This window comes from Palaemon carinicauda, chromosome 1, assembly GCF_036898095.1.
Source record: "Palaemon carinicauda isolate YSFRI2023 chromosome 1, ASM3689809v2, whole genome shotgun sequence".
In the NCBI taxonomy this organism is placed as follows: domain Eukaryota; kingdom Metazoa; phylum Arthropoda; class Malacostraca; order Decapoda; family Palaemonidae; genus Palaemon; species Palaemon carinicauda.
This window is the reverse complement of record NC_090725.1, coordinates 320111792-320124291: the sequence shown is the minus strand read 5'-3', so window position 1 is coordinate 320124291 and position 12500 is coordinate 320111792. Positions and strand designations below refer to the sequence as shown.

Sequence of the window (12500 nt, the reverse complement as noted above, 5' to 3'; positions counted from 1 at the left end):
ACATTGTCATTTTCTCGAACATGTAATTTTCTGTTGCCTTGAGGTTTTGTATAAAAAGGAAAGTTCCATAATAAATTAACTCGGTTGATTGCATCCTGCTTTTGAGTTCACAACCTTCTCTCGGCACCGTGACATTGGTGACCCCGGAAGTCGACTCACTCCCACCGCTTTCCACACCCACCCCCCTCGCCCCTCCATCGTTGGTACTATGGCGGACTCTACGGAAGCTGGCGCCACGGCTCCCCCATTAAAACTTTCATCATTCGCCAGCGGAGAGGCGTTTGCTTAGTTTCAGCGTGCAGAAGTCCAGTTTCGTATCAACGGCGTGACTCGCTCAACCACCAAAGCAGATTAAGTTCTCGCGGTGATACCCGAGGACACCTTCCCAGAAATATCCGACTGGAGTTGTGAACAAGGAGACACCCCAATAGCGTATGACGCCCTTAAAACATACCTTCTGCAGCGGTACTCGCCGTCGCCAGCCGCCCATATAGCTAAGCTTTTTCAGCTCTCGCAACAACTGTTGGGGGACCAAAGGGCTTCGCTTGCCCTCAGGGAAATGACCAGTATCGCTCGCCTTCAACCTGCCGCAGACGGCTCTCCTCGTGATGTGAACCTACTTCGTGCCCTTTGGATACGCTGTTTACCCAGACCTATACGCGCTGCCATACCCGATGTCGATAGTCTACCCATAAAGGACTTGATGACCAAGGCCGACGCCCTTATGAACAGCCACTTCAAAACCTCCATGAACGCCTCCACCCCTGATAAAGAGGATGCCTATTCATCGTCAACCGAAGCTGACATGAATGACGTAAGACATACACGCCTACCCCGTAACGTGCTGAAGCGGCGACAAAGCCGCCCACCACCTACCAATCGCTCGCGCCCCAGCAAATGACTTCTACAGCCAATTACTACCTCTCATCCACCGCAGTTTTGCTACTACCACTTCAGATTCGAGGCAACTGCGAAGAAATGTGCTAAGGATTGTCGGTGGCCAGGTGTGAGTAGGCCATAGCTCGTGGCGGTGGCCTCCCATGTTTCTAATCTTTTCTTTTTACATGATGCAGGAACGCGCGTGCGATTTTTGGTAGACACTGGTGCTTGTCGTTCTCTCTTGCCAAGGAAACTCTTCAAGACACGACGTAGTCTGTCTACATCTGCCGACATCTGCTTGGTAGCTGCCAAAGGATCTGCGATACCAACCTACGGTTACGAGAACCTCACATTATCGTGCGGAAACGGTAAATTCAATTGGAAGTGTCTCATTGCTGACGTCACATTGCCAATCCTCGGTGCGGATATCCTCTCTCATTTCCACCTTTTGGTCGATGTGGCCCACCGACGATTGGTCAACGCAGACTCGTACTTGTCTACGCCTCTTCAACCCCCCCCCTCTAACCTCGCTCTCCACGTCAGCGCACCCACGGAAACCTACGCCCACCTCCTCATGTCGTACCCGGAAGTTTTCCGTCCAGAACTTTGCCCTACGCCCATGGTTCCTGCCAAGCGCGGTATTTATCACCATATCAAGACGACGGGACCCCCAGTCTTTGCAAAATTCAGACGTCTGGCACCGGAACGATTGGCAGCCGCCAAACATACATTCGCTGAAATGGAGGAAATGGGCCTTTGCCAAAAAGCCTCCAGCCCATGGTCGTCACCCTTACACATCGTTCTGAAGAAAGATGGCTCCCTCCGTCCATACGGGGATTACAGGCGCCTTAACATGCAAACAGAACCGGATCACTACCCCCTCCCAAACATTGCCGACGTGACCTCCTACCCGCACAAAGCGAAGGTTTCCTCTACGCTCGACCTTCTGAAGCGGTATTATCAGGTGCCTATGCACCCAGAAGACATCCTCAAGACTCCCATCACGAGTCTGCTTGGTACATACACCTTCAATTACTCCTGTTTTGGCCTTCGTAATGCTGGGGCCACGTTTCAACGTCTCATGGATGCCATCTTAAGGGACCTCCCCTTCTGTGAATGTTATGTGGACGACATACTTGTGTTCTCCTACTCAAAAGAGGAACACCTCCGTCACCTGCGCATCATGCTCGACCGCCTGCAACAAAACGACCTTGTAGTCTGGTACGACAAGTGTACCTTTGGAGCCAACGAAGTGTCGTTCTTAGGGCACCGCATCACTCCTGAAGGATTCCATCCCCTCCCTGAGAAGGTAGCAGCCGTTCAGAACTTCCCTGTGCCCTCGACCGTCAAAGCTCTGCAGGAATTCTTGGGTATGATCAACTCTTATCACCGTTTTCTGCCAGCCATTGCTGCCACTCTTGCTCCCCTCTATGCCTCCCTCAAGGACAAGCCAAAGGACCTGAAGTGGGGTCCCCTTCAAGAAGCAGCCCTCTGCAATGCAAAGAAGGCCATATCAACTGCTGTGGCTCTCACTTTTCCTATCCCACATGCCCCTCTCCTTCTCTCCACCGATGCCAGCGACGTCGCTATTGGTGCAGAACTCAAGCAGGTGGTCAACGGTTTGCCCCGCCCATTGGCCTTCTTCAGCAGAAAACTGTCCAAGGCAGAGTCGAGTTATTCTACCTTCGATCGAGAATTTTTGGCGGTGCACTTGGCTGTCTGTCACTTTTGTGACGGCGCCGAGTAAGGCTGTGAACTCAAAGGCAGATTGGAAACGACTGAGTTATATTATTGTAGAACATTCTCCTTATATACAAAACCTCAAGGCAACAGGACATAACAAGTTCCCAAGACAGACAATATTACAGAGGAAAAACCAGACATGAATTTTCATGTTCGTATTAGTGCGAGGGAAGAGCGAAGATACAAGCATAATATATACAAAAGGAATTATGTACAATTGTGTGACACAGGGTTGGTACATGGCCCCCCCCCCCCCTAAAAATTATATACTGTACATGTTAAATAGGTCGCCCTGATCTAGAGAGGCGAACTGTAGGCGGGTCATCTGGCAGAAGATAAGCAGGTTTTAGACGATCAATGGAGACCCAGTCTTCTTTGCCCCGAATGTTTAGGAGGAATGCTTTCAGAATGCATCGGATCACAAGGAAAGGGCCCGTGTAAGGGGGCGTTAGTGGTGGCTTGCTGGTGTCGTTGCGCAGGAAGACGTGCGTTGCAGAGTGCAAGTCCGTTGGTATATGATGCTTCGCTGGGGGCTTGTAAGTCTGGCGGCACGAAGTAAATTTTCCCACGACGTCATGTATGCGCTGGAGATCGTCGGATGAGGTTGTAGAAGGAAAAAATTCGGCAGGGACGACCAACGGGTGGCCATACACTATTTCAGCTGCCGAGACGTCGAGGGCATCTTCAGGAGTGGTCCTTAGTCCCAGGAGGACCCAGGGAAGCTGAGTAAACCAGTTGCAATCCTTGCAGCGGGACATCAAAGCTGCTTTGAGGGTGCGATGAAAACGTTCAACCATTCCATTGGCAGCGGGGTTGTAGGCTGTTGTCTGATGTAGGGTGATGCCCAGGAGATTCGCTAATGACGTCCACAATTGAGAGGTGAAAGTGGTTCCACTGTCAGAAGTAATATGCTTAGGGATACCGAATCTTGAAATCCATCCAGAGAGTAAGGCAGATGTACATAAGGCGGACGTTGCAGTTTCCATGGGAATGGCTTCAGGCCAACGAGTGGAGCTGTCGATGACGGTAAACAGGTAACGATGTCCTTGTGATGTGGGTAGGGGGCCTACAACGTTGACGTGAATGTGTGCGAAACGACGCTGAGGTTGAGGAAAGGGGCCCACTCCTGAATCCGTGTGTCGATGTACTTTGGAAGTTTGGCAAGAAGTAGAGGCGCTGACCCAATACTTAGCATCCTTAGAAATGCCGTGCCAAATGAACTTTGCCTTCAGCAGCTGTGCAGTAGAACGGCACGAGGGATGTGAAAGGCCGTGGATGAAATCAAACACCTGTCGGCGCATGGGAGCAGGAATCCAAGGTCGCGGTCTACCAGTACTGACATCACAGAGGAGGGTGGTGTTAGAGACTTCGAGGGGAAAATCTTCCCAGCGGAGGGACGTGCAGGATGTACTACAAGCTTGATACTCTGGATCCTGTCGTTGGGCTTCAGACAGGGCGTTGTAATCCAATCCCAGTTGAACGGCAGCCAACGTGTTTCTTGACATGGCATCGGCAACGGGATTCATCATCCCAGGGACGTATTGGAGGGTGCAATTGTATTCAGCCACGGCGGAGAGATGTCGGCGTTGACGGGAGGACCAGGCGTCAGACTGTCAAGGGAAGGCTTGCACCAGAGGCATGTGGTCTGTGCGAATGACGAAGGGCGTACCTTCTAAGAAATGGCGAAAGTGACGGACAGCCAAGTGCACTGCCAAAAATTCTCGATCGAAGGTAGAATAACCCGATTCTGCCTTGGACAGTTTTCTGCTGAAGAAGGCCAATGGCGGGGCGAGCCTTTGACCACCTGCTCGAGTACTGTACCAATAGCGACGTCGCTGGCATCGGTGGAGAGAAGGAGAGGGGCATGTGGGATAGGAAAAGTGAGAGCCGCAGCAGTTGATAGGGCCGTCTTTGCATTGCAGAAGGCTGCTTCTTGAAGGCGACCCCACTTCAGGTCCTTTGGCTTGCCCTTGAAGGAGGCATAAAAGAGAGCAAGAGTGGCAGCAATGGCTGGCAGAAAATGGTGATAATAGTTGATCATGCCCAAGAATTCCTGCAGAGCTTTGATGGTCAAGGGCACGGGGAAGTTCTGAACGGCTGCTACCTTCTCAGGGAGGGGGTGGACACCTTCAGGAGTGATGCGGTGCCCTAAGAACGATACTTCGTTGGCGCCAAAGGTACACTTGTCGTACCGGACTACAAGGCCGTTTTGTTGCAGGCGGTCGAGCACGATGCGCAGGTGACGGAGGTGTTCCTCTTTTGAGGAGGTTGAACACAAGTATATGGTCAACATAACATACACAGAAAGGGAGGTCCCCTAAGATGCCATCCATGAGACGTTGAAACGTTGCCCCAGCATTACGAAGGCCAAAACAGGAGTAATTGAAGGTGTATGTACCAAACGGAGCGGTGATGGCGGTCTTGGGGATGTCTTCTGGGTTCATAGGCACCTGATAATACCCCTTCAGAGATCGAGCGTAGAGAAAACCTTCGCTTTGTGCAGGTAGGAGGTCACGTCGGCAATGTTTGGGAGGGGGTAGTGATCCGGTTCTGTTTGCTTGTTCAGGCACCTGTAATCCCCGCACGGACGGAGGGAGCCATCTTTCTTCAGAAAGATGTGTAAGGGCGACGACCATGGGCTGGAGGCCTTTTGGCAAATGCCCATTTTCTCCATTTCAGCGAACGTCTGTTTGGCGGCTGCCAATCGTTCCGGTGCCAGACGTCTGAATTTTGCAAAGACTGGGGGTCCCGTCGTCTTGATATGGTGATAAATACCGCGCTTGGCAGGATCCGTGGGCGTTTGGCAAAGTTCTGGACGGAAAACTTCCGGGTACGACGTGAGGAGGTGGGCGTAGGGATCCGTGGGTGAGCTGATGTGGAGAGAGAGGTTAGAGAGGGCGGGTTGAAGAGGTGTCGACAAGTACGAGTCTGTGTTGACCAATCGTCGGTGGGCGACATCGACCAGAAGGTGGAAATGAGAGAGGAAATCCGCACCGAGGATTGGCATTGTGACGTCAGCAACGAAAAACTTCCAATAGAAATTACCGTTTCCAAACGATAATGTGAGGTTCTCGTAACCGTAGGTGGGTATCGCACATACGTTGGCAGCTACTAAGCGGACGTCGGCAGATGTAGACAGACTACGTCTTGCCTTGAAGAGTTTCCTTGGCAAAAGAGAACGACAAGCACCCGTGTCTACAAAAAATCGCGCGCCCGTTCCTGCATCCTGTAAAAAGAAAAGATTAGAAAAACGGGAGGCCACCGCCACAAGCAATGGCCTACTTACACGTTTTTTGGCCACTGACAATCCTTGGCACATTTCTTCGCGGTTGACCCAAATCTGAAGTGGTAGTAGCAAAACTGCGGCGGATGGGAGGTAGTAAGTGGCTGTAGAAGTCATTCGTTGGGGAGCGAGCGATTGGTGGGTGGTGGAGGGCTTTGTCGCCACTTCGGCACGTCACGGGGTAGGCGTGTATGTCCTACGGCATTCATGTCAGGTTCGTTTGACGTTGAATAGGCATCCTCGTCGTCAGTGGCGGAGGCGTTGATGGAAGTCTTGAAGTGGCTGTCCGTAAGGGCGTCGGCTTTGATTATCAAGTCCTTTATGGGTAAACTATCGACATCGGGTATGGCATCGCGTACAGGTTCGGGTAAACGGCGTATCCAAAGGGCACGAAGTAGGTTCACCTCACGAGGAGAGCCATCTGCGGCAGGTTGAAGGCGAGCGATACTGGTCATTTCCCTGATGGAGGGGCTAGGGTGGTGGGGGTGAAAGGCAGTGGGAGCGAGTCGACTTCCGGGGTCACCAATGTGACAGCGCCAAGTAAGGCTGTGAACTCAAAGGCAGGTTGGAAACGAATGAGTTATATTATTTTAGAACATTCTCTTTTATATACAAAACCTCAAGGCAACAGGACATAACAAGTTCACAAGACAGACAATATTACAGAGGGAAAACCAGACATGAATTTTCATGTTCGTTTTAGTGCGAGAGAAGAGCTAAGATACAAGCATAATATATACAAAAGGAATTATGTACAATTGTGTGAAACACGGTTGGTACACTTTCACCATTTCTTAGAAGGTACGCCCTTCATCATTCGCACAGACCACATGCCTCTGGTGCATGCCTTTACTCCACAGTCTGATACCTGGTCCGCCCGGCAATGACGATATCTCTCCGCCGTGGCTGAATACAATTGCAACCTTCAATACGTCCTTGGGAAAATTAATCCCGTTGCCGATGCCCTGTCAAGAAACACGTTGGCTGCCGTTCAACTGGGATTGGATTACAATGCCCTGGCTGAAGCCCAACGACAGGATCCTGAATATCAAGCATGTAGGACATCCTGCACGTCCCTCCGTTAGGAAGACTTTCCCCTCGAAGACCCCACCACCACCCTCCTCTGTGACGTCAGTACTTGCAGACCGCGACCTTGGATTCCTGCTCCCATGCGCCGAATGGTGATTGATTTTATTCACGGCCTTTCACATCCCTCGTGCCATTCTACTGCACAGCTGCTGAAGGCAAAGTTCATTAGGCACGGCATTTCTAAGGATGCTAAGGATTGGGTCCGCGCCTGTACTTCTTGCCAAACTTCCAAAGTACATCGACACACGGATTCAGGAGTGGGCACCTTTCCTCAACCTCAGCGTCGTTTCGCACACATTCACGTTGACGTTGTAGGCCCCCTACCCACATCACAAGGACATCGTTACCTGTTTACCGTCAACGACTGGTCCACTCGTTGGCCTGAAGCCATTCCCATGGAAACTGCAATGTCCGCCTCATGTACATCTGCCTTACTCTCTGGATGGATTGCAAGATTTGGTATCCATGAGCATATCACTTCCGACAGGGGAACCACTTTCACCTCTCAATTGTGGACATCATTAGCGAATCTCCTGGGTATCACCATACATCAGACAACGGCCTACAACCCCGCTGCCAAAGGAATGGCTGAACGTTTTCATCGCACCCTCAAAGCAGCTTTGATGTCCCGCTGCAAGGACTGCAACTGGTTTACTCAGCTTCCTTAGGTCCTCCTGGGACTAAGGACCACTCCTAAAGACGCCCTTGACGTCTCGGCAGCTGAAATGGTGTATGGCCACCCGTTGGTCGTCCCTGCCGAATTTTTTCCTTCTACAACCTCATCCGACAATCTCCAGCGCATACGTCACGTCGTGGGAAAATTTACTCCATGCCGCCAGACTTACAAGCTCCCAGCGAAGCATCACATTTCAACAGACTTGCACTCTGCAACGCACGTCTTCCTGCGCGACGACACTACCAAGCCACCCCTAACGCCCCCTTACACGGGCCCTTTCCTTGTGATCTGATGCAGTCCGAAAGTATTCCTACTAAACATTCGTAGCAAAGAAGACTGGGTCTCCATTGATCGTCTAAAACCTGCTTATCTTCTGCCAGATGACCGGCCTACAGTTCGCCTCTTTAGATCAGGGCGCCCTATTTAATATGTACAGTATGTCATTTTTAGGGGGGGGGGGAAAGCCATGTACCAACCGTGTGTCACACAATTGTGCATAATTCCTTTTGTATATATTATGCTTGTATCTTCGCTCTTCACTCACACTAAAAAGAACCAGAATAAACATGTCTACATGTCGACTATGTAACATTGTTTTTTTCTTGAACATGTAATTTCCTGTTGCCTTGAGGTTTTGTATATAAAGGAAAGTGTTCCATAATAAATTAACTCAGTTGATTGCATTCTGCCTTTGAGTTCACAGCCTTCTCTCGGCACCGTCACAATAGTATGAGTGAATTACTTTCAATTTCTCTTAATTACTTCGTGAAATTAGGTGCTCTGTTTATTCTGTATGAAACAAAATACTTGAAATAAAATGTAGTCCTTAGACAAACGAGAAGACAAGAAGAGAACGCTACAAAATGTTCCACCATTGCATAATAGAGTCATTAGGAATGTGATAAAAGTTTGAGTAGCCAGTTAGTGAATTTTTGAACTGAAATCACTTGAATCTAGTTGCATACTTTTGTTGCAGACTGTACACAGTTATCCTGAAATTTGGACTGATTGATTTTAACAAATTGCTTTTATAGATGCCTTTTAGTTTACTCTAACGAGTTTTAGCTCATATAAAGAAAAAGTCCGAAAAATGGAGCATGATTTTTATATTTCTTTTTTCTATATCTTAATTTTGCTGCATACTGTACCTACACATTTAATCTGAATTCTGAATAGATCATATTGAACCAATTGTACTTAAAAATACCTGTTAGTTTGTTCTAAAAAAAAAATAGCAAGTTTTGATTTCTTTTTAATTTACATTATAATTTTATGGCATACTGTAGCCTACACAAATGATCCAGACATTTGAGTAAATGATTTTGAATAAATTGCTGTTATAAATGCCTGGTAATTTATTCTACAAAAAAATTTGAAAATTTGGTATAATTTTGATGTTTCTTTATTTTACATCATAATTTTGCTGTCTACTGTAGCAACAGAGTTATTCTGAAATTTTAATATTTGATTTCGATTAAATTGCTGGTATAAATGCCTGTTAATTTATTCTATAAAAAAATGAAAAATTTTATATAATTTAGATGTTTCTTTATTTTATATCATAATTTTGCTGCATACTGTACCTACACAAATTTAGATGATTTTGAATAAATTGCTGTTATAAATGCTTGTTAGATAATTCTAAAAAAAAAAAATGAAAACTGTAGCACAATTTTGATCTTTCTATCCATTCTCAAATTTTATTTTTTGCAGCATAAAGTTCTATGGTTGTTGATTAGGAGAATTATGTCACCAGGTACAACGTGAAAACATTTTCTGCAAGTTTGAACTTTTTATGTTCTACCGATTCAACAACCCGATTAGGAAGATCATTCCACATCATGGCCATAGCTAGAATAAAACCTCTAGAATACTGTGTAGTTTTGCGCCACGTGATGGACAAGGCCTGACTATCAGATATATATATATATATATATATATATATATATATATATATATATATATATATATATATATATATATATATATATATATATATATATATATATATATATATATATATATATCTATATATATATATATATATATATATATATATATATATATATATATATATATATATATATATATATACATATACATATACATATACATATACATATATACATATATATATATATATATATATATATATATATATATATATATATATATATATATATATATATATATATATATATATATATATATATATATATATATATATATGGAGCCCAATTGAAATTTTGGATAAATAATCTCTTTTGGGGAGTGTGAAGAGCATACTCAAACCATCTCCATCTACCCGTCATCATGATCACATCCACATATGACATTAGCTTATGCTCTCTTATAGTTTCATTTGTAATGATGTCCTGTTATTTAACTCCCATATTCTTTGTTCTCAAATCTACAAAATCAGATAATGTTTCAATTTTCTAAATAAAAGAAAAATACTCTTACACAAATTCCACGTTGTAGTAACGAACTTACACGCTAGATTCTATGTTTACATCTTCCCAAGAATTATTCTTTTTGATGTTCCCGGTGGGCTTTCTGTAACTTGGATCGATTTTTGTTCTTTCGGGTAAATCTTTCATCTTTAAAGTGAAATCATCGTTTTCTTTGCCATAAAATTGCCATTTTCTTTTTGCTCTTTCTTTTGGACATATCTTTTCCAGTCCAAATTGCCGTTTGCTTTCAATTTGATATTTTCTTCCATTGATGCAAAACATCAGCCTCGTACCCTTACAGATTTGAGTTTAATTTTGACTTGAAAATTATTTTTCATGCAAAAATGTTATTGATTTGGGTTTTTTTTATATTCTAGGAGTTTAGTCTTCCTGAGAAGGGACTTGTATTTTACTATTTCATGATAGTTAGTAAATCCTTTTCATTTAAATTGGGTTTTATAAATGAAGACTACCGTTTGTCAACTGCTCAGTTGGTGATAATTTTTCTTTCTAGAATTCTATTAATGTTGGGTTTTATTTTTAAGATTTTAGTCCTCCTGTGGAAAAAAAAGGGTTGTATTTCATTATTTCACGATAGTTAATTAATCTACTACATTTGAATTATGTTCATAAATGAAGACTAGCTACGTTCGTCAACTACGTAGGTGATGGTAATCCTCCTAGGTGCCCCCCCCCCCCAAAAAAAAAAAAAAAAAATACAGTATTGACCTCATCATATTCAGCATGTCAAGTCAGTTATATACTTTGGAATTTCCTAAATTTTGAAGATTGGAATATTTCCATGCCGACAATATGCTTTGTCTTCACCTAACTTTTAAATCTCTTTCCCCTTTTATATGTTATATTACTTAAATCATACACCATTTTCTCAAATATATTATCTTTTCCATAGTGCCTAACTACAGGGAAACACAAAAAGCAATTTATTTTTAATATCAATTCTTCAGTAATATATTAGTCGTTTATCTACATTTCTTTGCTTTCCAATTATTACAGTACACAGGTAATTTATCCTAATATATCTATCTATCTATCTATCTATCTATCTATCTATCTATCTATATATATATATATATATATATATATATATATATATATATATATATATATATATATATATATATATATATATATATATATATTTGCGTGTGTGCGCATATCCATTATTATTATTATTATTATTATTATTATTATTATTATTATATATATATATATATATATATATATATATATATATATATATATATATATATATATATATATATATATATATATATATATATATATATATATATATTTCATTATCATTAAAATACAACAACTTCGCTCCCACGAAGACCTGCGGTTCGGTAATCCCTTCGTGGATTGCAACATTGACTATGATAGACGTTCTCCGTCTTTCCCAATAGTTTATCAAAGTTTCACAGTAAGATTTTTGCTCATATTCTGTGTAGTACATCTTTCAAATGTTTTGCTCCATTGAAAGTGTTCGCTATTTATCCCATTATCATGATATTATTATCCTTCTTTCCCAGCGTTCTTCGGGTTCAAATAATAATAATAATAATAATAATAATAATAATAATAATAATAATAATAATAATAATAATAATAATAATAATAATATTATTATTATTATTAATAATAATAATAAAAATAATATTATTATTATTATTATTATTATTATTATTATTATTATTATTATTATTATTATTATTATTATTATTATTATTATTATTATTATTACAAGCTAAGCTACAACCCTAGGTGGAAAAGGAAGATGCTATAAGCCCTAGAGCTCTAACAAGGGAAAATAACCCACTTAAGAACGGACACCAGGAAATAAATAACCTATAAGTGAAGTAATAAAAAAAAAAACAAAATATAATATTCTAAGAACATTTACAATATTAGATGAGATCTTTCACTTGTAAACTATAAAATCTTGAAAAAATACAAGAGGGAGAAAAATAAGATAGAACAGTGCGCCCGAGTGTACATTGGAATTATATTATCCCTTCTACCCCCAATGGACGTACTGGTACGTTTCACAAAACTCATCCTTTCACCCCCATTGACATGCCGGTACGTCCTTGCAAAAAACTGCTACTCGCATTATTTTTTTTTTCACATATTTTTGATAACTATGTGTGAGACTTCAGGCATTTTCCAAAAGAATGAAACCAACCTGACCTCTCTATGACGAAAATTAAGGCTGTCAGCGCAATCTAAAAACAATAAATTGCAAAACGTGCCTGAAAAAGAAAAACGCCTAGGGGTTAAGAGTTGGAAAGTTCCAAATAGCTTGGGGGAAAAGGGATCAGTGTCTGGTTTTTTATTTATTTATCTTTTTTAA

At 42.7% G+C, this 12500-nt stretch overlaps 2 protein-coding genes across 2 annotated transcripts in view; both read right to left on the bottom strand.

Annotated features, from left to right (window-relative positions):
* Positions 1–10270, bottom strand: part of LOC137646035 (uncharacterized) — a 150767-nt gene extending 140497 nt beyond the window's left edge. The window contains exon 1 of the mRNA XM_068379178.1: positions 10164–10270. Within this exon, the coding sequence (XP_068235279.1) occupies positions 10164–10270 (107 nt within the window). The remainder of the gene's footprint in view (positions 1–10163) is intronic.
* Positions 1–12500, bottom strand: part of LOC137640700 (uncharacterized) — a 281800-nt gene that overhangs the window by 265366 nt on the left and 3934 nt on the right. The gene's annotated exons all lie outside the window — the stretch shown is intronic.